The 27,989-nt window shown below is 39.0% G+C and overlaps 1 protein-coding gene and 1 long non-coding RNA gene across 3 annotated transcripts; one reads left to right on the top strand and one right to left on the bottom strand.

The window, feature by feature from the left end:
- Positions 1-173: 173 nt before the first annotated feature.
- Positions 174-27,678, bottom strand: LOC106541477 (uncharacterized). Its single transcript, XR_015696514.1, has 3 exons — positions 27,594-27,678; positions 2,448-2,547; positions 174-1,963 (listed from the first exon to the last, which is right to left on the bottom strand). It is a non-coding gene; the product is annotated as an uncharacterized LOC106541477 (long non-coding RNA).
- Positions 6,337-18,193, top strand: TIMM10 (translocase of inner mitochondrial membrane 10). 2 transcript variants are annotated; one of them, XM_087714170.1, is made up of 3 exons: positions 6,337-6,463; positions 7,556-7,656; positions 17,900-18,193. In XM_087714170.1, exons 2-3 carry the CDS (start codon positions 7,586-7,588, stop codon positions 18,099-18,101), a joined length of 273 nt encoding a protein of 90 aa, XP_087570296.1. In that variant the 5' UTR covers positions 6,337-6,463; positions 7,556-7,585; the 3' UTR covers positions 18,102-18,193. The 2 variants fall into 2 exon arrangements, with proteins under 2 accessions (XP_087570296.1, XP_087570304.1); XM_087714178.1 differs by lacking the exon at positions 6,337-6,463 and adding an exon at positions 6,816-6,981.
- Positions 27,679-27,989: the final 311 nt, after the last annotated feature.

Below are 27,989 nucleotides of genomic sequence, written 5' to 3'. Positions count from 1 at the left end.
TTGGGCAAATATGTTTTTGAATATCATCACTTCAATTAGGTTTTCTTGAAGAAAAATATATTCTACAATAGAGTTATGTTGCACTGGCAACGCAAGTTGCACAAATATTGTCAACACTCTTTTTTCCATCTTTCACAACCTGGCAGAAAGTATTTGCTGTAAACACTGCTATGGGAACAAAACTGAGATAGCTCTCTGCTGGAAGGAACTCATGGTTTAAATATATGATTTGCCAAGGACTCTGGTAGGCTTAGTTTATGATGTGCTCCTGGGGTGACAGTGAAAATCTGGTGAAAACTATGGGATTAACCTCTTCCGTATGATAGTCACACAAGTCCACTTGGTTTTACATTTCCGAAGCCACTCTGACGCCTTGTGGCCAAACAAGGCCAAGTTCCTAAAATCAGACTATAACAGGGAGAAGACGTAGGGATGGAGAACAATAACAAGAACTGCATTGTGATCCAGAGACAAAAACAACCTTACTTTTATTACACAGGAGCTTCCTTGCCAGAATACAACTGGAAGAAAGGCAGGTAATACATTATGAAGCCACCATGCCCAGATGTATAGGAAGAGTTTATTACATCAATAATCTATAAGCAGAAAAAGACTCACTTGTAATTAGTGTTTTGTCTCCAAAGAAAAATTATACACATTGGAGGTTGAAACCATGTTGGGGGTTCTGGTAATCTTCTTCCTAAGCACTGATTTATTACTTTTGTTCTTTCTAAGCTGCCTTCTGGATATATTGATGTGCTCCAACATTATTAGAATTTATAGAAGCAATTAAAACTCGGTTATTTCAAAGGACCTTTGACAGGGGGATGATTGACATTCCTTCTGTATATTACTCTACAGGGTTGCGATTCCTTGCATAGGAAAGCTATGTAGTACTTTAAAACTATTAGTTTGGACTATTTTTGCTACTATAATTTTATTTACTTAGATTAAGATAGAGTGATAGGATTATCATCTGCTCAGAAACATTTGTTGGCATAAGCCCAATAAAATCAAACAAATTAAAACCTGATGCTAGGAATTGGTTTACTAATTAGAGAAATTTCAACAGCCTATCTCACTTGTTATATGATCAAGAGGATCTCTCTCTTTTTTTATCACACTGCAGGTTTTTGTCTAAAGTAAACAAATCATGTTTATTTGGGATGAGCTTCTTATCAAGTCTGTATTGATTCATGGGCAGCAGAGAGAAATGGCTTTATTTGCTCTTTACATAACACGATTCACAAAGATGGTCTCAAATTACTTGCTAAATATAAAAGCACTGTCAGCCAGTAAAAGCTACTGCATGATAAAGGTATTTTCTAACTCTCCTTAATACAAGCACTCAATGAAGAACCAGTTCCAGCCAGAGTTGTGGTCAAACTCAAGAAACATTGATTTCTCTTTCAGTGAGTCACAAGCAGACAGACTGCAATTAGTTGGGCAAAAGAACAGACAAATTTGTCATTCAGGCTTCCAAATTTAGCCTAGATTAAAATAGTCTGAATGACATGTTTTGTATAATTAATCTTTGCTAGCACCTATGTTTATTCAACAGCCATTACAAGGCATTTGACTTTATGCATTGGCATGACTTGCAACAGAGCAAAACATGATTCTGAAAGGCCTAGTAACTATTCCAATCCAGAGAATCAATCAGTTTGTGTGTTTGTCTATGGGCAGAAGGAAGAACCATTGAACTATTTTAGGTCTAGGAATATGCAGACATATTCCCAGGAAAGCAACTGCTACAATATTTTGTTACATGCAGAGCATTTAGGCTTTTGAAACAGAACAGCTAACAAGACAATTTAAATCTGAACCATGATAATTGCCAGATTTCCCCTCCCCCCTTTGGGCCACCCCACTCTACCTGCTGTCCAGATGTAGTGAAGTTGTCGACCCCACTGTCCTGGGAGCAGCATATACTTGTAGAAATCCTATACAACAATATTTCAGTCTTAAGAAGAAAGACAAAAACCAGAAATGATTGTTGCAGATTGGAGAGTACACATTTTATAATGAATGAACATTAAAAATGAGAGTCCCCTTCATTAGATGCATTACAGTTTGTTATGAATTAACAGATGATAAACATATCTAAATAATAGGATGACAGCCAGCTTGATGTAGTGGTTAAGGCATCACTGTAGAATTTGGAAGACTACTCCATCTGTGCCTTAGGAACAAAGCCAATAGGATCCAGTCACTTTCTCTCAGCCTGAAAATGGAGACAATGGCAAACCAGTTCTGAAAATTTTTTTCAGGAAAACTGCAGGAAGTCCAGGCAATCTTCAACAATTAAACATGACTGAACTGAAGAGAAAAAAATGGATATAGAGGAGAACAATGGAAATGAACTAAATATACTTAATTGGAGTGCCAAGTATTTTCAGTGACCACAATACTATGTGCTAGTGTGATGTAATGATAAGGTAACATACCAGTAGTAGGAAGATCCAGGTCCACTCTCAGACATGGAAATTCACTGGATTACTTTGGACCAGGTTACATTATCTCAATTCACCTCCAAGGATTGCTATTCTAAGCATAAAATATAAACATTCCTCTGTAAATATTATTTTTGTTCATGGAAGAAAAGTAGTATATAACTGACAGACAAGCAAAGTTTGGTCATAACAGTAATCTTAGTCTTGTTCAGCTAATTAAGATTGCATAGTCCAAGCATTATAAATTAGCATGTGTATGTGTACATTTACTTATTTGGATTCAAGAAGAAACTTACATTCTAGTTGCAACTCACAGAAACACATTTGCATCAAGTCAAGCTACTTGTCCATTAATCCAACTCATCCCAGAAACGACAGCATCTTTGCCCAAGGACTATTAACTAACACCTGTCCATTAGAGTTCCTTTGCTCTGTTTGTGTCAGGAATAGAATTTAGAATCTTCTCCTTGCGAAACAAGTCCTTTCTTGAGCTATGGAGGGAGCTATGGTTCCATCCTTAACCCCCTTTCCTGATGTGGTATCATTGTTTGTGCCAACCAAAATACAGAATATAGAAAGAGAACAAGCCATACGGGTTGGCTCAAGCTCATCCCACATTGCAACCTGAATGATCAATTATCTGACCAATTGATTCTTTTTGTCTCCAAACGTCTCATGGCCTACTTTTAAAGATACTATCTGAGGTTTTAAAGCTTCTGCATCGTGAACAGTACCAATGAAGTGTCTGCTTACATCAGTGGCCATTGCAGAAGCTAATCAGACATAAGGCAAATCAAATTTCATTCAGCGCTGACCTACAGTAAACCCCAAAGTCAGGAAATTATCTAGTCTCAGAAAATAATCAGGCAGACAATCTGTCCCTCTAGGTTGCTGCCTTGCACGTTCAAAGGAAAAAAGGACAGGAATAGCCCTTCACAAAATGAGCCGCAGTTCATTCTTGTGTCAGGACATAATTTACAAAGATATCAGTCTAAAACATAGGTTTAAGTTCCAGAAGTGTTGGAACCACCTTCCTTGGCTGGCTTTAGCCCTGGTTCCCATTTTTATCCAGGGAAGTTATTACCCTGAGACTAGATCCAAGGAAAGAGTTCACCAAAGACTGATTTGGGCAGCTTAGTCAATGCAGGTAGTGTAATACAGCTAGTTTCCTGCAGTTTCTTTTCAGAGATATCAGTACAATTTGTTTGTTTGCTATATGATCACAGACACATTCAATATAAATCTTAGAACGAGGTATCTGAAAGCAAATTAGCAAGGGTGAAAAATCATTACAAAATAAATGTAACATCTTTTATCAAAAGCTTCTTTTGGCTTTGCATAACACAGAACCAATGCTTCCTAATTATTGCAACAGGGAAGTTTTTACCACTTTGCTACTCAGATTCTTCAGTAAACAATTTAAAATATCTGATTGGGGTCATCTCATGTATTTAATAATAAGGGAAATTAGTTTTGCACGTAGATAAAGTATAATGGGCAACTCACAAAATACAAGCTGCTGGGGTACCTGTATATGCGTTTCTAGTAGGATATTCTTGATTTTCCTTTCACAACTTTAAAATCTTGCTACTGAGAATGCCTTTCTATGAGGACCAGAAAGGGTGTTATGAAAATATTTAGGAGTGGAATAATAAAGGGATCCCCAACTCCCAGGCCATAGACCAGTACCAATCCATGGCCTTTTAGGAACCAGCTATGCAAGTGGCAGGTGAGTGAGTGAAGTTTCCTTTGAGCATGCGTTGGATTTAAATTGTGTTTGAAACAATTCTACACCCCCCACCCCCATTCCCAGTCTGTGGAAAAATTTCCTCCACAAATTGCCCCTGCCACTAGGGACACGAAACTGGTCCCTAGTACCAGAAATGTTGGGGACTGCTGGTATAAGAGATGTCATCAACATCTCAAACAGTAATAAATGCAAGTATGTAAGATTTTGAAAAATAAATGTTGCTGCCTGTGCTGGATCTCATTCTTTTTTGGCCTAATATCAACAAACACCTAATCATATTTTATTGCATATTCCATGACTAATACCTGTCACTCTCTTGTATTAGGGTGTAATAAAATATTTGCTTAGGGGACTATCACATACATGCACCATGGGGTTTTGTTAGGGAGGCATAATGATGGGCATGCTGCCAAGAATCTGTAGGAGACCAAAATGTTGGCTTTATATTTGATGAGACAGATGGAAAGGTTTTAGATGATTCTCAGTTTCCAAAGTTGTCAACTTACAATTTCTTTTTTTTTTCAAACCAACAAATATATTCAGTACAACTATCAGTCCCTAATCATATTAAATTTTCAGTTATCTTTGGCTGACAAACCTGCCTAAGGAGAAGAGAGTAACAAAAGCTATATAACTAGGTGAAAAATAGGAAGATTGAAATCAAGTATTCTGTGCATGTTTATATAGAAGTAAACCCAATAAGTTGAATAAGCAAACCTGCCATAGTGTGAGAATAACACTAGGCAGAAGAGATTCAGTGAGTTGAATAGTTCTTTCAACTACATTTTTTAGAATAGAAAAAGCTTTGTCATATTCAGGTTAATTAATGCAGTTCCTTTTTAGAAAATAAACATTGTTAACATTATCCCAACATTATTATGTAACAACTAGGATTTTTATAGGGTTACTGAGCCTGGATCTGTAGTATTTGAATTATACAGGCATTCATGTTAAAGTATCCCTGATAGATGATGGTTTTACACAGCTCAAAACATCTCCCTGAATAACTATCAATTGGGATCAACTGTAAACTTGGCTGCCTTGCTGTTACCCTTAAGTCTAAAGTGATTTATATTTAAAAAAAACACTTGATCCCAAAATATATTCTTAATGGACTTCAGTTCTTATTTCTCTCCACTGAGCAAACTTATTTATTTTTACAGCTTTTTAGTTGTCGTTTTTTACATAGATTATGTAATTATAAAGAGATAGATCCTTTTATCCCATGATCTCTACATTTACTCAAGAGCCTTGACGGTTTTGGAGATATTTTGGTTTTCAAAAAGCCTTTGAGGATGTTGACATGTCATCATCTTTTGCATATATGTGTGTTCTAGAGACATATTCCAAAAGTGCTAGAAGATAATTCACATCTTTAGTTGATCTCTCTATCTGCATGCACATTAAAAAGTGGGATAAATAAGGTAACAATATTTTTATGTAATGCATATTAGAGGTGGTGACCCTTTGACAGCTGTATGCAACGAAATTTCATTTTAATGTATGCCGATTAGTGTACATTCAAAGTGACAATAAAGTTATTCTATAAATTTATCTTTGCAGATTACATTCTTATTTTCCTTGTTAATTGTTCAAAATAGAATAAAGTGCAAGCCTTATTTCCCATAGACTGGAAACTGCATTTTACTCTATGTGCTCTGAGAAACTCATCAGGTTGATTAGTTTAGAGTTCCGTCTATCACTCAAACTCAGAAACGTGGTGTTGAAAAAGTACAGTGAATCATCAGCGCTTGCTGCAAATGCGACCACGTCTCGTGCAAAGGTTCATTGATAAAACAGCAGCCCTGAGCTTCTCTCAGTAAAACCAACAAAAAACACCCGATCGCTCCTGGCTTGCTATCTTCCCTATGATGCTTCGGAACATCAGGACAGCCTTCTTTGACCTCTTGAACTACAACTCCCAAAATTCCCTAGCTAGACGCCATGCCGGCTGTGAATTCAGGTAACCGCGATCCAGCGCTCTAGCCACCGTATCTCAGTCTTCTCCTCGCGGCCTCTATGGTTTGAAATAGAAATAATTTCCATCACGCTTGCAGCTGCGCAGTAGCTCTGCGCCTGGCACGTGATGTCAAGAGCCTTACAGTATTGGACTGAAGTAATTCGAGAACTTCTCCGGCTGCCTAGAGAAGGCAAGATTCCATCCGGAAAGTTTCTATGGTATCGAAGAAGGGAATGAAACCAAAGGCACACTGGCGGAAGTGCTGCTTCCTCGTGCTTCCGGTTGGTACCTGGGCCGAAGGTGAGCTTGGATAGCGATGAAGGCGTTTATAGAAGTTTATTGGGGAGGCAGAAAAGCGATGGAGCGGGGTTTTTTTGGTGGAGGCGAGGCTGCAGGCACAGGAACTGAAAAAAAAGGAGGAAGATAGGAAACACCCAATAGGTTTGCTCACTTTCATTAGGGAAGCTAGTAAAAAGAGGCGCCTCCCTCCACCATCGCCAGCAATAGCCGCCAAACGAGCTCACTCTGAGCGAAAAAGCTTTGAGACCCGTCTTCCTACTTCAGGGCTTTTAAAAAAAAATGTTTTAAGTGTGTAGAAGATTAAGAGAGAAAGCCCTTCTTTCTATCAAGTTTGTATAGAATCATGATTAAAATAAAATAAAGGTTCCCCTCGCACATATGTGCTAGTTGTTCCCGACTCTAGGGGGCAGCGCTCATCTCTGTTTCAGCCAGCGCTGTCCGAAGACGTCTCCGTGGCCATGTGGCTGGGATGACTAAACACTGAAGGCGCATGGAACGCTGTTACCTTCCCACCAAAGGTGGTCCCTATTTTTCTACTTGTATTTTTTACGTGCTTTTGAACTGCTAGGTTGGCAGAAGCTGGGACAAGTAACAGGAGCTCACTCTGTTACGCGGCACTAGGGAGTCAAACCACCAAACTGCCGACCTTTCTGATCGATAAGGTCAGCATCTTAATCACTGAGCCACCACATCCCTTAAAATAAAGCATTGTATATGATATACATTTAAAATATAAAATACAAGATTACAATGTGTACAAGTTAAATTTAATTCCTATCCAAGTAATTGTCATCTTATTCTTCTCCCTTCCTCATTGAGGCTTTTTTAAACCTCTTCCCCCATCTCTTTCTGCTTCAAGAGTTGATATAGTGGCTTTTTTTCTTGCCATGACACTGATTGTTAAAGTGGGAAATAGAACTTGAAGTGATTGATTGATTCTCACATTTTATTAGCGAGATTTCAAATAGGATTAGGTTCTCAAAAGAGGTTTCTAAAATACTGAGCATGTACAATTTCATTGAGTTAATGAATGTGTGTGTACATATTTTTATGGTGATAGAATTACTAGTTTCTAATATTTGTGTTCTCCAGCTATAAAGAAGCCATTTACTTGAAGTTGTGATGGATCCTCTGCGGGCTCAGCAACTGGCAGCTGAGCTGGAAGTGGAGATGATGGCTGATATGTACAACAGGTATTAGCATTTATAAGTTCAAGATTTTTTTAAAGCTAGTTTAGTTTTTTAACCCCATGAAAAACCTAACAGAGCTATTATCTCTTTCATTCATTTTGGACTACACTATTGGAATATTGTCATAGGTATCTGCAGTTAGCCAAGTTGATGCCAAAATGGCAAAACTAATTTAGATCCTTATAAGGAAACTCCAATTGTCTTTGAACTTTGACCGTAGAAGATGTTTTCTGCTAGGCAATGGTGGCCAGTGCATGAAATGCTGGAGCTCAGTGAGACCTCCATGCTTGTCACTCAGATGACTGGACAGGCTTAGGAGCATTCAGTTGTTGGAGATGCTGGTGATATGACTGAGAAGGTGTGGGCTCCTCTACTTCTGTAGCTCTGGTGGTAAATCAAATGACGAAGCATAGCATAGTACCAGAGAATGAGGCTGTCAATTTATGAGAGAAGGAAAATATGAGAAGGAACTTTAAAAAAATCTTTTGATGTTTCATAGTCATTATTCTATCATTCAGTTTTAGTTTTAATATTTCTAAGTTGTTTTATTTATCAGTTGTATTATATTGTACACTGCCCTGAGCCCCTCTTTGATGGAGATGGGTTTTTTTTTAGAAATATGAAGTATAAATAGATAAACTGGAGCAGATGAAATACCTAAGAAGCCTGGTGAGATACCTGGATGGTTCTGGGAGACAAAGAAAGCAGAGGGGGAGTATAGGTACAGTAATATCACTAATTTGAGGCAAGAGCATGTATGGGCAATTTGCAGCCATGATGCATTGAATGTGGCAATAGCAGGAAGACTTGCATGCTGGGAGGAAGAGAAATACTAGCATTACCCAGGAAAAAAAGGAGGGGTCAGACAAACTGGCTGCTGTTATTTGTTTTAGTCTCCTCCTAGACCAGCCCAGTATTTTGCTCCCTTCCATTTCAATGCAGGCAGTGAAGTTGACTTTTTTGCCAATATCTCTCCCACCAAAAAACAAAACAAAACTCTGTAAGTGGTTTTTTTTTAATGTTTCGTGTGTATTGTGGGCCCCTTGCAGTGACTCTGCAGTTTTCAGGAGTCTATGGCCTGCTATTTGGGAACTATTGATTAGATATTTATGTTATAGTGCTATTCATGCTCAAATGGTTGTTAGAGGTAAAATTATAGAAAGAAAACTTAAAATTGAACTTGTAATTGGTGACGATAGTTGAGTAATGAATGACTCAGTGTTAACTGGTTATCGAATTTGGGATAAATAGTATGGTAACTTAAGCACTTTTTTGTATTAATATAGCTGTGTATTTATTATCATTGTTCTTTATTTAATATTAGTATATCAACTTCATGAAGTCCATAAAGGGTTTATGTGGGGATAAATATCATAATTAGATATGCCAAAATAGCACCTGCCTAAAAAGATGGTCTGGTATGTGGTTTTTCTGAGACAGATTAACAGGTCAGTTTAGTAGTAAGTAATACAGGCATATTTTCATTGTGTTAAACAATGCTGTGTTTGGCAATAATATGGATAAAAGAATCACAATGTATAAATGTTTGCTGGGGACAGTTTTGAGTACCTAACCATTGCAATACATTTTATGATAAAAACAAAAAGGTAGGTATAACAGTCCTTTTTATAGTCCTAGCCAACATGCAGAGGTTGGTGGAAGAGCTAGCTGTGCTGTAGTTTCATTTGTGTCCATTGGGGATGCAAAACTGAACAAACTAATAGATATACTAGTATAGGAGTGGTTTCATTTTACAGCTGGAGGCTAAAAGGGAGAAATGACTATTGGTTAACGTCCTTCACCTCCTCTAAACTGGGCAAATTTACATAACTTGATTATGCAGAATGTTTATGCTGGATATACTGTATTTTTACTTATTCTTTTTCCTGAAAAAAAATAGGTTGTTTTTAAAGCCACATGTTCAAAGCAAAATTTTAACATCTCAGATTAAAATAATCTACACAAGTGATGGGAAGTTTAGGGATATCAACGTCAGATGAGAGATAAAGACATGATGAATTTGAAATAGCGTGTTAAGATGGCACCATAAGTCTGATTCCTAGTGAATGAATGAACAGTCTCACCAGCTCAACCTGTCTCTTAATAGAGATGCATAGTTTTTCATTTTAAAAATAAGTTTATTAAAAGTTTTTTTTAAAGATAAAAACTAATATATCAAGACAGAAAATGAAAAATCAAAAGAGAAAGCTATAATTCAAGAATGGTTTTTTTAAAAAATAAATAAATAAAGAAAAAGATATAAAGAAGTGGCTTCCAAACTTCTTTATACTAATTATAAGTACAATGATAAATGTCCTTCTTTTTCTAAAGTTACAAAATGTCTGCCTTCTTTCTATCATCTATCCTGTTTAATCATCAAAGCCATAAATCATAAGTTCATTTTTCCTTGTTTTCTGCAATAAGTCCATAAGGGGATTTTAATCAGCAATTAACATGGATAGTGGCTTTTTTCTACTCAAGAAATTTGGCTATCTCAGCAAGTTCCAATCATCTTTACCAACCATTCTTCCCTCATAGATTTTGCTAAATGTTTTCCTCTTTGGGCATACATGTCCAAATGTGATTTCCATAAGACCAGCTTGGACTTCCTAAGGTTAGGCTACCAAAGCTTGAAAAACAGCATAGAGATGGATCCTGGGAAGGTTGAGCGATCCTAGAATGGGAGCCTCCGCGAACAAGTAGACAACTAAAAGTTTCCTCAGTTTCACTAACTTGCACCATCAGTTCATCCCCAGGTTCACTCAAATAGCCCTACCGATCACAAATGTATTTAAAACGAAAGAGGAAACTAAACCCAGGCCCAGCCAATGCCTAAACTGGTGACTGGAGTGCCAAGCCGCATTTGAGAAGCTCAAACCTCTCTTTGCTGCCGAATCTGTCCTAAAACACCCTGACCAAGATGAGCCCTTTGTAATACAAGCAGATGCCAACGATGTGGCCATGGGGGCAGTGTTTCATCAGTAAAATGCAAAGGGAGAATTACAGCAATGTGCTCACACCTCCTGCAAGCTCTCTGAGACTGAGGGACGATGGGCTATCTGGGAGAAGGAAGCCTATGCAGTCCGTTGGGCCCTCTTTACTTGGAGGCAATTCCTGGAGGGCAGTAAAATCCCCTTTGAGGTATGGGCAGAACACAAAAACCTAGAAGCATTGAAGGCTCCCTGTTTGGGAATCGAACCCAGGTCTCCTGTGTGACTGGTGGGGATACTTAATGAGGAGTTAGCTGCTGCAGTTATCAGATGCAACAACAAAGTTCTATGACTTGTTTTCCCCAACTATCAGTCCCACCTCTGGTCTCCAATTTATTCAAAAGTACTTTTACCAAAAAAAAAAACCCCTTTCAAAATTAGTTACATCCATTTTTTTTAAAGAAAGGAAGTTTGTGCAAACTTTGTATCCATATGGGCTGTGATTTTACTTGAAATATCATCCACCCCATTCATGAGTCAACTGCAAAAACCTCGGTTCTTGCAGTCTATTCTCAAGAAGAAGCACCTGTCCCAACTGCAGAGATATAAGGAGAGATCTCACAATCTCTCCTTATATTCCAAAAAGAGAACGCTAGCCAAAATTCAGTGAATGGTCACCTATCTGCCAATTTTGGTTCAAGCAATTAAAAGTGGGGGCAGGAATTTTGAACAGTGCTTTCAGTGCTGCAAGGTTGATGACATTTTCCCCATGTTAATCAGATAGGAAATAGAACTAGAATGAATTAACAATCTTGCAAGTCTGAAAGTACAAACTTTCCACTATCACTTTTAATTGCTTGATATTTGGGGGCAGGTTCTTCCCAATTTTCTTTCTCTGACTGTTAAGCCTCACGAGGCACCCTCCTCTCTTCTCTTATTGTTTCCTAGGTAGCATCTCTTCTCATTCCCCAAAGTCATCCACCTGTTCCATTACAACTGCTTATCTCCAGTCACTGTCATTGATTAATAAATACAAAAATGCAAGACACCTGAGATTTTCCTGTTTTGCTTGTTTTTGCATATTTTTTAATTCCCTGGTTTCCATTGACCTTTCCTATGAATAGGCTTTTTATATGCTGACACAGGCTTCTTATTTCCAGAGAAATGTATAAACATATGTATATTTATATCTGCAAACTAAGCAGACATTCAGGAATTTGTGGAAACAAACATAAAACATGAAAAATGAACATGCAAATAAAAGGAACTGGAACTGGCACACACTGGCAATAACAGTTATATGGTAAAGGGACAGGTAAGAAAGGATGTCTGGGAAGTCTAAATTTGATAAGATGTGTTGGCTCCCCACAATCTCATCCACCTTTATCTTTTCCCCTATTTTATTACACCCTATTACAGTGCCAAATTATCCACTACTTGCATCATATCCCCAAAGTATATAAGTACCCGTTTATTCAATTTTTTATTTTCATTTACAGCTAGTCCTTGACTTAAAACGGTTAATTTAGTGACCATTCAAAGTTACAGCGGCACTGAAAAAAAGCAATTTACAACCATTTTTCACACCACCATTGCAATATCTCTGTGGTCACATGATCAAAATTGACACGCTTGGCAACTGACTCATATTTATGCCGATTGCATCCCGGGGTCATGTGATGACCCTTTGCGACCTTCTGACAAGCAAAGTCAATGGGGAAGCCGGATTCACTTAACAACCGTATTACTAACTTAACAACTGCAGTGATTCACTTAACAAATGTGTAAAGAAAGGTTGTAAAATGGGGCAAAACTCAATTAGCAACTGTCTCACTGAGTAATAGAAATTTGGGGATCAATTGACGTCGTAAGCGGAGGACTACTATTAATTTTATATGGTTGCCTATCTGTGCATTGAGAGATGGCTCCCGTCACCCTTCCCCATAGCAGCTGAAGTAGATAAATATAAGGTGTACAAGAACTCTGAAATAAGAATTGTATAACTAACTGTAACTTTGGGACTAGAGACTATGGAAAGGTGGTAATTTGAAGAACTACATGAAATTATAAAAATATGCATAAATCATTAAAATCAAGCCTAAATAGAATTGTGAATTCAGAGAAGCAGGTATTTAAGGAAGAAGGAAAGGAAGTAGGGGGGGAGAAACAAGAAGTAGAAACTGGGAAATAAAAAGCAGACAAAAAACTCCATAGGGCTTGGCAGTGGTATAGGGAAAATTGTAAAGGGGGGATCTATCCCAACAAAAGGGAATAAAAAACAGAAAAAAGATGTTTTGGAGGCTGACAGTGGCATAAGGAAAATTGAAATAGGAGGTTACGCCCCAACAAAGAGAAATGTAAAAAATCTTTTTGACGGAGGCTTGGGGAAAATTGAAAAGGGTGGACATGTCAAAACAAAGAAAAGGGAGAAGGCAGGAATAGAGAAGTGGGACAAAAGACTTAACTAGGAAAAAATCAGACAACTAGAAATTTTATATGGGAAAATATAAAGCTAAGATAAGGGGTTTATTCCTAACTATGACAATAAAATGGAGTTGTTAACTGACTGAATATGATAATGGAAAGATAATTAAATAACGGTTAAAACATATGGAATATGGACAAATGTGAAACTGATATGGGGATATTGTAAAGCAGAGGTTTGTGATTCACTTTTATGCATGATAATTAAACTAAGTTGCTAATTGATTGAATATGACAATAGAAGGACAATTAAGCATGGGTTAAAATATATGAAACATGGACATATATAGAACTTTTAAGATGATGAACAAAGTGAGATGTGTACTGCTTGTTATTCTATATAGTAGATTAAGGGAACGGTAATGAACATTGAACAGTAAGGATTGCCATTTATAGACAATTAAGGGTAATCTAAACCAAGATATGGAAAAATGGAGAGGGAACATGAAATATACTTCCAATGGGAAACTATTGAGATTTAAAGATAGAATTACAAAGTGGGGGTGTGGAAGGATGTATAATTATATAAACATAATGATGAGAATAGCTGGGAATTGTAACCAGGTCTACATCTCGGCCAAAATTAGGCGGGGATGGGGTGGGTAGGTGTTAAAAGTATAATGACTATATATGTATACTTTTTTGTTCTAGTTTTTTTAAAAAAGAATACATGTTAAAACAAAATATGTCTATTGAAAAGGAATTATAAATTTCATTGTATTTAAGTACAATGACAATAAAGATTATACTTATAAATACCATCAACATAAAATGGAGCTTGCTGAGAAACTGAAATGCACCAAGTAAATGAGATGAAGAGTGGGAAGTAGAGGAGAGGGGTAAGGGAAGAAGAGAGGGATAGGAGAGAGGGCGGGGGGGGGGGAAGAGGAGGAGAGAAAGGAGGAATGGAAAGGGGAGGGGGGAGAAGGAAAGAGGAAGAGGAAGTAGAGAAGAGAAGGGTGACAGAGGGAAGAAAGGAGGTAGGGAGGGGAAAAGAAAGTAACAAATATGGTATACGGAGAGCAGAAGAGCCAATAATTGTTTTTGGGAGCTGATGGCAAAATGAATTGATGTAAACATTTAATAACTGGGCACCAATTAAAAAATTAAAAATAACAGTCATATAAAGCTGAAGCCCCACATTACAAATCTCAGAAGATACCAAGGCCATAAATGCAGACTAGAGCTTCAATAACTACAGTCTGGCTCAATCTCTGAGCAAAGAGGCAATTCTTCACAGCCTTTTGAAAGGATGGTAGGATCGGACCATCTGTAACTTTTGCTGCTTATCATCCAGGGTAAGTGTCAATCATTATTTGGTCCAGAACTAATAGACCAATGACCCTTTCATCCCATGGTGTTTTTAGCAACCATTTCAAAGCCATAATCTGAAGGTATCCATCTTCTTTCATGTTTTCTTGTCCAGTTTTTTTTAACTGTACCCTATGATTGCTTTAACTATGCTGACATTTGTTGTTATTGAAATCCTCCATGATGGTTTTTGAGTTTGCAATTTCTTTCTAAGAATAGTCTCAGGTTTTGTTTTCTGAGTGCAGTATCTATCAATATCTATTCTGAAGCCCTGCAAAATGAAACTGAAGATTGCATTACATTTTTTTGCTGCAAGCTGTACGTTCATTAAATATAAGTTGGAATTACTTTTTAAAAAATCATCTATAATTTGTTTTATTGCATTGTTGTAAATATAACTAGTACATTGTATTATTTGAATACAGGTCATCCTCGACTTAACAACCGTTCATTTAATGATCATTCAAAGTTAAAATAGCACTGAAAAAAGACCTATGACAGTTTTTCACACTTATGACCATTGTAGCATTCACGGGGCCACATGATCAAATTTCAAGCACTTGGCAACTGGCGTGTATTTATGATACAGCAAGATACATCAAACTATATGATGAAGGTTTATGTCTGAAAGTTAATACAGTTCTTAATACAAAGGTCTCCACTGTACTGTTATTTATTATTGTTTGTACATATTAAAAGAAAAAAGAAAATTAATAGCAAAAAGGAAAAGTGAAAAGACTGTTTGATTTCTAACTTCCCCCTTTTCTGCCTTTGCCATTTTGTGATGTTTATAATTATTCGGACCCCTTTAATATTTACCCAATGTTTTTCTTCTGTTTTTCAACTATCTAAGTCTTGCTTACTTACAGCTAATAAAGTGATATGGATGCATATTAGGGCTGTGTATTACTTTGGATCTGGAAGCAAAAAGATGTTTTTTCTTGGGACCTCATTTAAGGTATATATTTTAGAATCCAAAGCAATGCACAGCTCGACCGCAGATTCAAATTATTGCTGTTTGGCCACAGTTTTAATTTTAACTGTTAATTGTTTTAGTTCTGCTTTGTATGTGACATATTTGCTGAACAAGATAAATGGATATGAAGACAAAATGCTTCCTGGTCTCACTTCTCCTATTTTAAACTTTATGATAGCTTCTCATTCATTGTAAAGATTACTCCACTGACTCAAGTATTCTGATTCATTAATTTGAATCATTAATATTCATTAATATAAATTATTAATATATTCCATGTTCTGACTTCTTGTAATTCTCATGCTGTCTCCATTATTTTTCTTATGCTCACTACCTGATATTGGGTCTCTGCTGAGTTTGTAGGCTTGTGCAAAATACTTCATTTGAAATTTTTTCATTCTTAAAACTTCACAGTATTCCCTGCCTTGAGCATAAAATGGATCCCTTCAAGCATTTTGGAAAATATTTCCAATCCAAAAGAGTAATTTTGCCCTAGAAGCAGGACATTTCATGAAATTTCATGCTTGAAATACATAACAATGAAAAGTTTTGTGCGTCTCTTTATTTTTTTTTAAAAAAAACTTTTTTTTATTTGGCTTTTTTTTCTATGTACAGGTAACCTTCAACTTGCAACCATTCATTTAGTGACTGTTTGAAGTTACAACAGCATCAAAAATGGACTTGTAGCTGTTTTTCACACTTACGACTGTTGTTGCGGCATCCCTGTATTCATGTAATGAAAATTCAGATGCTTGGCAACTGGCATGTATTTATGACAGTTGCATTGTCCCAGGGTCATGTTAGCCCCTTTTGTGACCTTCTGACAAGGATGGTCAATGGGGAAGCCAGATTCACTTAACAAGTATCTTATTAACTCAACATCTGCAGTGATTCACTTAACAGTTGTGGCAAGAAAGGTTGTAAAATGAGACAAAACTCACTTAACAACTGTCTTGCTTAGCAATGGAAATTTGGAGGCTTGATTGTGGCTGTAGATCAAGGATTACCTATATGGCTGCTTTTTGTAAGAAGTTAAGTAAATATTTATTAGCTTGTGGGATTTCAGTATTTTTTGTGTATATGTCCCAGGTTTTTAGCCCCATATAGGTAGATACACTTCGTTTTCATCTGTCTAAGCCTCATGTAAAGATATTAGCATTAGCTACTTCTTTTCCTGCAGCTTTAAAGGATTCAGTGGGCATTTCATCTGCATTTGATGTATTCCCGTTTGAAGCTATTCTATCGGGTCACATTCTTGTCGAGCTAGTTCCTAAATATATTCCCTCTCCCTTCAAATGTCTTTGTCAATTTACAATCTCTTTTGTAAACGATCCAAGTGTAGTCTTTTCATCTTCCTTGAATCTCATTTTTCCATTCAGATATTTTCTATATTTGTGTTGAATATTTTACCATAGCTGAAAAATTTCCCTTGATTTTTTTTACTGGTACTTTTCTTTTTCTTGATACTTGCCCCTGTTTATTCACAACCTTAACTTTTTGTGCCTTTTTTGATATCGAATGTCTGTGTCCAGTCTTCATACATCCTTATTTCCTTTCTTTGATCTTTCCTCAGCTATCATGACAGCTTGAATCCTTTTCCTTGGTAAATTTTTGGTGGTTTTGGTTTGGTTTCCATAGGATCTCTTCTTACCATACCTTGTCAGGTTTAGTTTTGCATAATTTAAGTATAATAATCTGTACCTTGTGTTTCAACTATATAGCTCCCTAGGTCATATTTTACTGATATACCTTTTTTCTTTGATTTTCTAAGTTTAATCCATTTGAATAGCAATAATTTGTGGTTTTACAAACTGTAACAGGAATTGTGTTACTGACTGGATAGTGCTTTTTCATCAGAATGGTAGCTAAAAGAAGATGGTACTGATGGCAGAGAAGCATTTGGAGAATTCTTAATAGAATAAGAAACTTACTGTAATTCAGTTACTGAGGCAAAATATGGATTTCTGAATGAAGTGCTGCTACTCATTCCATCATAGTATCATTTAGATTAGAATATTAAGTTGTGATTAAACTAAGTCACTCAGGGTGCTTTATACATAATATACAAAATTCAGTATTGAATTGATAGCTTCTATCCAAAAGTGTAGCCTAGACCAGTGTTTTTCAACCTTTTTTGTGCAAAGGCACACTTTTTTCATGAAAAAAATCACGAGGCACACCACCATTAGAAAATGTTAAAATTTTTTAACTCTGTGCCTATATTGACTATATATAAAGTGTTTTTCCCACGGCACACCTTACACTATGTCACGGCACACTAGTGTGCCACGGCACAGTGGTTGAAAAACATTGGCCTAGACTATTTGCAGATCAAAAATGACTCATTCTGTAATTTTGATGCTAAAGAAACCAAAGCTGCATCAGAGATTGTTAAACTCTTGCGGGAAACATTATGTTTTAGATACCATTAGAGTTGTGGCCATGATGGTCTGCAGATGTTTTATGTTGTCAGAATGAAAATCAGATGTAGAACTCTGAAGAATGACCTGTTTTCTCAAGTTATTTTCTTCTTGCACAATCACAGGATGACCAATGCCTGCCATCGTAAATGTGTTCCTCCACACTACAAAGAAGCTGAACTGTCAAAAGGAGAATCCGTGTGCCTGGATCGCTGTGTCTCCAAGTATTTGGACATTCATGAGCGGATGGGCAAGAAACTGACAGAACTCTCAATGCAGGATGAAGAACTGATGAAACGGATGCAACAAGGGACTGGACCTGCCTAAGCTCTTGCTTCCAATTCTCCCAGCCTATCTCTACATCTTGTGTCTGGACTGGTGTTAATTCTCGCTTTTGCCAATAAAACATCCATGCTGTATTTCCTCTGCCAGCTGTTAATGGGGCTGAAGCGTTGCCTTCCATTTTTAGGCCTGATAAATGATTGTGCCTTGTGAAGGCAAACAGGCTCATCTCTGGAACCCTTTGTTTAGCTTATTCTTTCTTGTTGAACATTGGAAACTGAATCTTTGGGTTTGCTTAGTGGGCTATTTTAACACTTCCTATCTGGCTTCACAGAATTTTCTAGCTTGTTTCCATTCCGTTGGTACACTAACAGAAAAAAAGAAGCAGTTTATTGTCGTTTAGTTAAAACACCCTGATTGATTAAGTTATGTTCAGTTTTTAAATTCAGGACTAGGCAGGGTACTTGAGTATCACCTGCTTTTACTTCCTTAGAGCAGTTGCTATATCTTTTCCTGAGATCTGTTTACAGTACTCTACACCAAACAGATTTCTAGACATGCTGTGTGCATCTCCCCAGGTGTCCCCCTTTTGCTTTTGACGTCAAAGAACTGCAGGCTTTTCTGTTTAGAAAAGTTTTTCCCTGCCTAGGCAACTCTGAGAGAAGTGAAATTCAACTCCCAGAATCCCCCCAGCCAATATGATCATTGCTGGAATTCTGGAAGTTGAAGTTGAAGTCCAACCTTCAAGAAAATTATGTTTAGAAACATAACAGCAGAGGGATATTAGGGCATTTCTAATAGTTTTACTCCTCCTGCAGCACACGGAACCATTTAACTCACTTCCATGGGGAATGGGAGTGGTGCATCACATGACACAACTATCTCTGAGCTAATCTAAGTAGTCAGCCAAACTAAATGGGAGGAAAACAATCCAATTTACCAGCCAATGTCAGGAAGGGGGAGAGGTAGAATCTTCCCTTTCTCCAAATTTCAAATATGAGATGCTTCAAAAGCAGATTTTTCCACAAAGGAAAAGGAACAAGAGCAGTAAACATGCTGGCCTATATGATAATGCCTGATAGCGTAATTGTTAATGTTTAAATAATTGATGTGAGCTGAGTGTTTCCTGTCTTTGGGCTCATTGATAAAACTGGCTGCAGTTGCAATAGATAATTGGAAGGGGGAACTAGAGTCTGCAACTTTGAAGGCCCCAGGATTGCCTGGTTGGTTTACAGATTTCAGGAACTAGGAGCCCCCATATGTGGGACTCTTAATGGATACCAGGCAAACACTGAGCAGTGTATCTTGGAGAATTGCAGACTATTTGATAAGTAACTTCTGATTCAACCACTTCTTCAAAGAAAGATTACTGAAATTATTAGCTTCTTGGCTAAAATATTGCTGCTGTTCTTGTTTGATTACTGAACCAGCAATTTTTTGTTATATCCTAGTAGCTTTTTATTGGAGGGTACAAATCATTTCTCTGTAATTTGAAGCAGAGATCCTATTTCTCTTCACGTGCTCTTAATTTTGCTGGAAATAAGGTGCAGCACGTAGTTGCTTTCCAAATAGCTTTTTGCCTCAAATGCACTCGGTAATTCAATCTCTGTTGAAGAATGCCTCTGTGTTTCTGCATTGTTCTGGGTGCTGCAGTCTCTAGTGTGACATTTGTGAACATATAGGTGCTTTCAGAAGACTGCCATGGGGATCACTATGCAATCTCTCTCCCCCCAACTCTGCCATAGAGGGATATTTTTAAAAATGGTCTCTCAGAACAGCAATTATTCTTTGCCTGCTTGGTGCGCCTTTCTGGATCCTTAACGCACACACCCACTTTCCTTTGAATTTCACAGCATATTTGTGGGTTGTGGAGGCTAAATTATGCCTGTTGTGGCTTGTAGGAGAAAAATGTGAAAGGGGGGGGGGAGAAACAGATGGAGGCCATGGGAGGAAGGTGAAAAAGCGTGGGTTGGTCCAGGATGGTGCGTGCATTTGAGGGAGGGAAGGAGAAATAGAAATAAAACCATGAATTAAAAAAAAATCAATGCAATTAAATAGAAAATTCAGTGAAAGAGGTCTGGGTGAAGGAGACCATGGAAAAACGGAAGGGGGGAAAAAGATGGGTGCACATGCACACAGACCCAAGTGTGAAACAAAACTTCGTGACTGGTACTTTTTAAGGGGTGAATTGAGCTGGTTAGCATTGACTTGGGAGTAAGAGAAATGAGTTGGCTGGCAAAGGCAGAAGGGCCGTTTGCCTCCCCCCTCCCCCCCCCTGCTTTGAGGTTCTATGGAAGCAGAAAGCCTCGGTTTCAATATTTGCTACCCATCTATTTGGCACTTAATTCCAGTGGCAAATTATTGCTATTTTGTCCTTCAGCATCATTGTTGCCATTCTGTGTCAGCACTCACAGCTTTTTTTTTTCTTTTTTTTTTAAAGAAAACAGAGTAGATTTCTGAACCCAAAACCCTTAGCCATCCAGCTAAGCACACTGGTACAGCTTTTGGCCAGCAGGGGTCAGTGGTCAACAAAGACTTGAGCACCACTTTTAGCAAACAAACAAACAAATTTTAAGGTATGGCTAATTTTTTAATGAGTATGGTTCATAATTGGGCCCTTTAGATTTCTTTTAGACTCGCTCTACCTTTTCTAATTAAATAGCGGTACTTAGCCAGAGGGTGATTTATTCAATTAGAGCTGCTTAAAGCAATTAGAAGTTATTTAAAACCACCTGCTGGAAGTTATTTGGCAACCCTTGCTTGTGGTTTTATTTCTACCCGGGGCAGGATGCTATGCTGCAGTTGCTTTCATGGATCCCTGTATGCCCCCTGCAGGGGCTGGGGAGAGCAACCAGAGTTTAAGACACAGCGGCAACAGCAAAATTGCAAGACATTCACAGGATTCCATGATTGGGCAAAAGTGGGAGGAGGAAAGAGAAATGGAACCAATGCATGTTTCAAATAAGACGTGAGATTTGATTCATAATAGTTCACTTCTATTCTTCAGTTTCATTTCCCTGAGAGGAAGGTACTACAGTAGACCTTGAATTACAATCATTTGTTTGGTGACTGTTTGAATCTTGGAGAATCTTGGAGAATTGAAGTGTTTGAAGTTAACAGCACCGGAAAAAATGTGACTTATGACCTTTTTTCCCATTTATGAGTTGCAGCATCCCTGTGGCCATGTGATCAAAATTCAGATGCTTGGCACCTGGCATGTGTTTATGACGGTTGCAGTGTCCCAGCGTCATGGGATCACCTTTTGGGACCTTCTGACAAGCGAAGTCAATAGGGAAGCCAGATTCACTTAACAATCATGTTACTAACTTAATGACAGCAGCGATTGACTTAACAACTATGGCAAAGTCATAAAAATGGGGCAAAATTAACTTGTCTTGCTAAGCAACTTAAATTTTGGACTCAATTGCATTCGTAAGTTGAGGACTACCTGTACTCCAATTGTTAGGAGTCAAAAATAGACTTTCATTCAGATGTTTGCCAATAGACCCACTACTGTTTTATATATCATGAATCTTCCATAAATATATTTTATAAGTACTTTACAAATTAAAAATACAATAAAAATACATATTCAATTTTCTGACCAGATCATGCAGGTCCTGGTTTCATGTTGGCCCTGTATAAACTCATCCTATGCTGTAAGGTAAAGGTTCCCCTCACACATATGTGCTAGTCATTCCTGACTCTAGGGGGCGGTGCTCATCTCTGTTTCAAAGCCAAAGAGCCACTGCTGTCCGTGGTCATGTGGCCGGCATGACTAAACGCTGAAGACACACTGAACGTTGTCACCTTCCCACTAAAGGTGGTCCCTATTTTTCTACTTGCATTTTTACATGCTTTCGAACTGCTAGATTGGCAGAAGCTGGGACAAGTAACAGGAGCTCACTCTGTAACGCGGCACTAGGGATTCAAACCACCGATCTTTTTGATCGATAAGCTCAGCGTCTTAGCCACTGAGCCACCACGTCCCTGTGCTGTAGAACAAACTAACTTCTCATCTGCACCTCTAAAGATTTTTCACCATTGCTGGCCTGAAGTGCTTACAACCATTTGAATTAGCAGAAGACTCTGGCATGAAATTTGCCATCCTCATTGCCAATCCCTATCTTGCTCTCTACTGTCTCTCTTTTCAAGGCCCAGCAGTCATCTGACTTCCTTCCAAACTAATGGGTAACAAAAGCAAACTACTGTATATCTCATAGTTGTCACTGAACATGGTTAGCTTAAGGGGAAAGCAGTATTTTAGTATGGCTCAGGAAAGCTTAAGATCATCATCTTGTGGGCTGGGGACCAGGTGAAGGTGACATCAAGAGGACACAGTAGAAAAATGATGATGCCAGGGCATGTGTGTGCTATTGTTAGATACAAGCGGGGAAAGGTCCTCTCCTGCAGTAGGGGCAAGATGTCTTTCAGATTATAGATATTCCTTTTGGGGAATATGCGCAAGAATCTAATATGTTTCTTGAACAGGCTGGGGTGTCATCAGGCGAATTTTTCTTTCTAGTTTCTCACACATGTAATTGCTTTGTATTTTCCCATTTAGGTTTTGCCTCCTATTTGATGGCTTCCTTATTTACATTCCTCCCCTTCCAGGTCCATTCCTCATGGTGGCCTATTAATCTTAAGAGTATAAACCTCACACATTCAGAGGGAGACCGTGGCTCAGTCTGTCCCCTTCTGTTGCTTCCAAAATTTTAATCTGCATTACTGTTGATCCCCAAATCTTGTCAGCCTTAGCTTTATGCTTGCCATTGTCATGTTAGCAGTAAAAACCTGCATTTCCCTTATCAGGGGCTCTAATAGGAACTAATTTCCTCTGCCATGGCTTCTAAATGGAAGGCAAATCCATGTTTTTTCTGCAAAGGGTAAAGCTGAATGTATGGCTCAAGTTCTATATGCAATGTTTACAGATCAATTAAGCTTAGAGCCATATATCTCAGGCTTTTTCACCTTTTGTGGCATTGCCATTCTGTGTCGTCCAGTGATTTGTTCCTACCGGCGTTACTACCGGTTCGGTGAGTGTGCAATTGAACGAAAAATACTGAGAAAAAAAGGAAAACAGCTGAGGAGCAGCAATTCAAGCTGTCACCCTGGATCAGCTGGGCTTCAGAAGCTGAAATAAAGTATAACCCAGTGGCGGGTGGGTGGCCCCCTTTCAAGGAAACAAAGAACTGGTTCGGGAGACTCAGTCCAAATCGGTAGGAACCAACCACTGGTGTCCACCCATTGACCTTAACCTTCAAAATGCTTGTTCTATATTCAAGTGCATGCAGTTCCTGCTTTGTATTCCTTCACTCATTAACCACCTGTAAGTCTCCAACCCTATTCTTTTAAATAATCAGCTGAGATGCTGCTCCTATTCAATTCAGTGAGAGAGAGGATTATTTCATAATTACTTATGCTCAGCAGTCAGATCTTCCTTATTTAGCACAGTATTTTCTTTTATGGATTGAAGGCACTTTTCATGTTGCTCTCATTTCAAGAACAAGATTAGGTGGAGAGAATTTCAGGCAGGATCGTCTCAGTGGTGGGTTGCAGGCGGTACGCCCCAGTACGGGCGTATCGGAGCCTACCCGGAGCACCAGGTACCATTCCAGTACAGTGCTTCGGAGGACTCACCTGCCCACCCTTGCTCCTTACCTATCCTTTAAGCCTTTGGCACTTCTGCGCACACGCAAGGCATGTATGGCACATGCACGACGCTCCACCGAGCAGCTGGAGCGTCAAGGAGGCTTGCAGAGGTGTCGCAGGCAGGTACGACGCATGCGCGCGCTGTGCGCATCCATGTGGATGACGCCGGGCCCGTTCCAACCGTACCGATTGGAACGGGATCTGGAACCCACCACTGGATCTATACCTGGTACACTGAAATGATCTGCAATGAGTTATATTTTTGCATTGTGCGAAAGACTATGGATATGTTGCTTCTGACACAATCTCACATACATTGTCATGAATAAAAAGAAATGTAAATGAGAGGCAGCTGCCTGTATAGTGGATAGGTGCCAGGTTAAAAAATGGGGTAGTAACCTAGCTATGGTAAACTAGGGGTATTGGAAGGATAGTTCCACCCCCCCAACCAAATTAACTGTGCATCATCGTATGCTATTCATAAATCTCAAAGCAACATTGATAAGGGGATGGGGTTAACTCAGGATTTCTCAAATTGTGAGGTATGTGATGTATGCCTGCCTTGGGGAGGTGCAAATAAAGGCCAGAGGAGGTGTGAAGATTTTTTGAAATGTCTTTGTTGAAAATAGTTTAACTATTGTTTTTCTTGTTCATTTATATTCATTTGGTTTTTGGATTTTCAGGGAAGGTGTGTACATTAAGATTACACTGAAGGGAGGTATGATAGCAAAACGGTAGGAATCCTTGATCGAACAGTTAAACAAAACAATCAAATTACTCAAAAACAACATTAAAACATCAATGTCACTGTTAAAACTGCAGGACTGGATTGACAACTTTAAAATGACACTGTGAAAGGAGAGATGGGAAAATGTTTATTAGATTTATATTTTGCCTTTCATTCAAGAGGTTCGGCATAGTAGACAATGTGCTAGATTCTAGTTTTCTCAAACTTGTGAAGGTAGGATGGGTTGAGAGAGAAAATGCTTTATCCAAAATTATTCCCATTGGTTTAATGTCAATTTTCATCTCATCAGTGGTCAGAGGGGGGTTCCTCCCTGTTCGGACCAGTTTGGGTGAGCAGGTAGTGGAAAGTGGGCATGGGTTGCCAAACCGGTAGATGCCCCCAAACTGGTCCGCTCGGACACTCGCTCTGCCTTGCCTTCGCCATGTGAATCCACAGAACTGCCACTCCTACCTACACACAAGTAAGCATTCACGCTAGCCTAGTCCCCCTCCCCACCGGCCAGCATCTCCTGAAGCCATCGCCATTGCAGCCCGGCAAGCTTCACATGCTGGAGAGGATGGCAGCTGAAGAAGAGGGTGGCAGCAGGAGAGGGCAGTGGTAGCAGCAGGAGAGGGCAGCGGGCTCAGCTGCAGCCCAGATGAGCCAAGGAACTGCAGGGAGCCTCCCACATGTTGCACCCCTCCCAGCCAGCTGCAGCATGGGCCCCACCTGGCAGGGAAAGTGGCGAGTGAGTGGATGGCTGGCCGTGACGGGCCTGGCCTTGAACACTCCATCTGGCATGGGCGATGGTGGTGAGCTGTAAGGGAAGTTAGGTCTGGGCTGGTATCCCTGCCTTCTTCTTCCGAGAGCCAGTTTGGGGGATGGGCAGCCTCCCCTGCCACTGCACCCTTCCCTCGCCATCCATGCAGAGCCTCTGCTGGTGGGGCACCTCCCATCTCGCCCCATTTGCACCCCCTCTCCTCCAGAGAGCAGCCTGGGCTTCTCCTAGTCAGCGGGTGGGCGGGAAAGCAACGGATGAGTGGGCGGGCAGCTAGGACTGGCCTGGCCTCCAACACTCCATCCAGCAGGGGTGGCGGCAGTGAGTGATAAGAGAAGCAAGCCCTGAGCCGGGAAAGCAAGGCTTCTTTGCCAGCCTCCCAGCTGGTAAAACATAAATTTTTGCTGGTTCTGTGGGTGTGGCTAGGTTGTGACTGAGTGCGCATAAGTGATGTCACGTTGGCCATGCCCACTCATGCCCCCCACAGCCACATCCACAGAACCAGTAGTAAAAAAAAATTGAAACCCACCCCTGGGTCAGAGATGAGGATTATTGTAGTTCAGCAGTCACAAGTTCCCAAGTTATAAGCTTAAGTGATAGGAAAAGCAAATAAATGCCTAGATAAGACAAGCCATTTGTTAACTCTAACCAGTGGTGGGTTTAAAAAATTTTTGGAACCTCTTCTGTAGGTGTGGCCTGCTTTCCGGTCCACTGTGGAACCTCTTCTAACCGGTTTGGTAGATTTGACAAACCGGTTCTACCGAACTGGTGCGAACCAGTAGAAACCCACCTCTGACTCTAACTGAAGCACAAACTAGCTAAACACATTTCAACTTGGCAAGTTGCCTGAACCCAGCCTATGATGTTGTTCATAAGCTCAGTGTGTTCATAATTGCAGAAATGATTGTAGATGGACAAAATTATAGTTAAGCTAATGATATCTAAATTTGTGGTGCAAACCCAGCTGTTCAGAAACACTTGAATAACACATACACTGAATTTGCTAGCTATATCCTACACCGTGAAGCATTCTAAATGTACCAGCATTATCTCTAATCAAAAATGTTTTTATAATGTGTTTGAATACTCCTGGAGTATATATACCATCATTTCCTTATCTGAGTAATCATAAGGCAATAAAAGCAGCCATTAAAACAATCAACCAATAAAACAATTTATTCTATTTATTCTATTCTATTTTACATCTATTTAAAAAACAGCACAAATAAAAACCTCGAACCTCCATGAAAAATGTAAGCAATCTGACCTCTGGACTGTTAGCTTTTTGGGTAGCCATATTCTCACTTCTGGGAGCTGCCCAGAGTTTGTTATAAGATGGGTGACTATTATAAATGCTTTAAACAAATAAATGCATCCCCACATTGTAGACAACTTTTACCCCTAACAGAGGAAGCAGCTCCTTAGCAAATATTAATACTCAGGCAAGGGAAGACATAGGGAAAGACATTCCCTCAAACATAACAGTGCCATAACATTAACATTAACTCTGACTGGAAGCATAATGGAAATCAAGCAATTCCTTTAAAACCAGGAATGATTTTGGTACCAAGCCACCACTATACTTAGAATCAGCTTCAATTTGAATGTTCTCAAAAGTAAACCCAGGTGAAGTACACGAGAGTACTCTAAAATATATAAATCCTTGTATTATGATTAGGTCACAGCTCTACCACCAATGTGTGGACTCCTCATCAAATTTTCATAGCCTTCAACAGTGATCCAACAAGTACATTTTTCTATACTGTACTATTCTGGTCAGGGGTTGGTTGCTGTCAGCATTGCTGCCAGTTTGGTGCCTCAAAAATGTTGCACACGGGCGCTGCTTTGCTCACGCACACACCAGATGCGTGCTACGCGTGCGTGTGCATTTGCAAATAAAAAGGTCTGCGCATGTGCAAAACCTTAACAAATGAAAAAAAAATTTCCACTGAAAATTGTTCTGCACATGCGCAGAACCGAAAAACAAGATAGTGGCCCCTAGGAGAGCCGGTTTGGGGGCGTGGCAGTGACCCAGGCCACCAAGTTACTACCGGTTTGGCTGAACTGGTCTGAACTGGTAGGAACCCTCCTTTGATTCTGGTGATCTCAGCTAGCAGCTTCATATAGAGATTAGACTATAATCTCTACATTTTCAGTTTTTGGAATCAGCATACACCCAGTGTGAACTCATCACAGCCACCAACTTGTACCATTCATAGCTAGTGCAAAAAAAATATTTTATTTAAATAATTTATTTTCATTAATAATATTATACACAAACTGGAGAGAGATACAAGTGTCCTAGCAAGATGGCAATTACCTCATCTTCCTTCCCAATCAGGTCAAGTAAGACTACTTCAGTCTAGAATCCTTACCTTACCTCCAGAACATGAGTGAATGGTCATCATCCATAGATAATTTCTCCAAGATGTCTGAAGCTGATTGCCTGTCATCATCTCAGCATTTTATCTGGAAATCAACTGGTTGGTTGCCTTTTATACCTGAGTTCAGGGAAATCTTTATCTGAAGAGACTGTACTATCACTTTTCATAACCCCCTGCTCCTGTTTAGATAACAACCCCCCTATCTTTTCAAACCAGCCAGCCAAATTCTTCTGCCAGCTTTTGTAAGCCAAATGATTAAGACTGCATATAGCGGAACAGATTGACTCAAGCATTTATCTTCTTTTTCAAGCCTTGCCAATTGAAACCAACAATCCCATATATGACTAGGAAATGCTTTTGATACCCATCTAGAAAGTCTTCAATAACAGTTA

This window comes from Thamnophis sirtalis, unplaced genomic scaffold, assembly GCF_051295495.1.
Source record: "Thamnophis sirtalis isolate CommonGarterSnake01/CBP01778 unplaced genomic scaffold, rThaSir2_p1.2 scaffold_1, whole genome shotgun sequence".
Lineage (NCBI taxonomy): Eukaryota > Metazoa > Chordata > Lepidosauria > Squamata > Natricidae > Thamnophis > Thamnophis sirtalis.
This window is presented reverse-complemented; position numbering and strand designations above follow the sequence as displayed.

Bases quoted from the DNA above. Each gene is read 5' to 3' on its own strand.
- TIMM10 (XM_087714170.1), top strand. From the start codon at position 7,586: ATGGATCCTCTGCGGGCTCAGCAACTGGCAGCTGAGCTGGAAGTGGAG. The intron at 7,657-17,899 runs GTATTAGCATTT...GCACAATCACAG, and splicing joins ATGGCTGATATGTACAACAG to GATGACCAATGCCTGCCATC.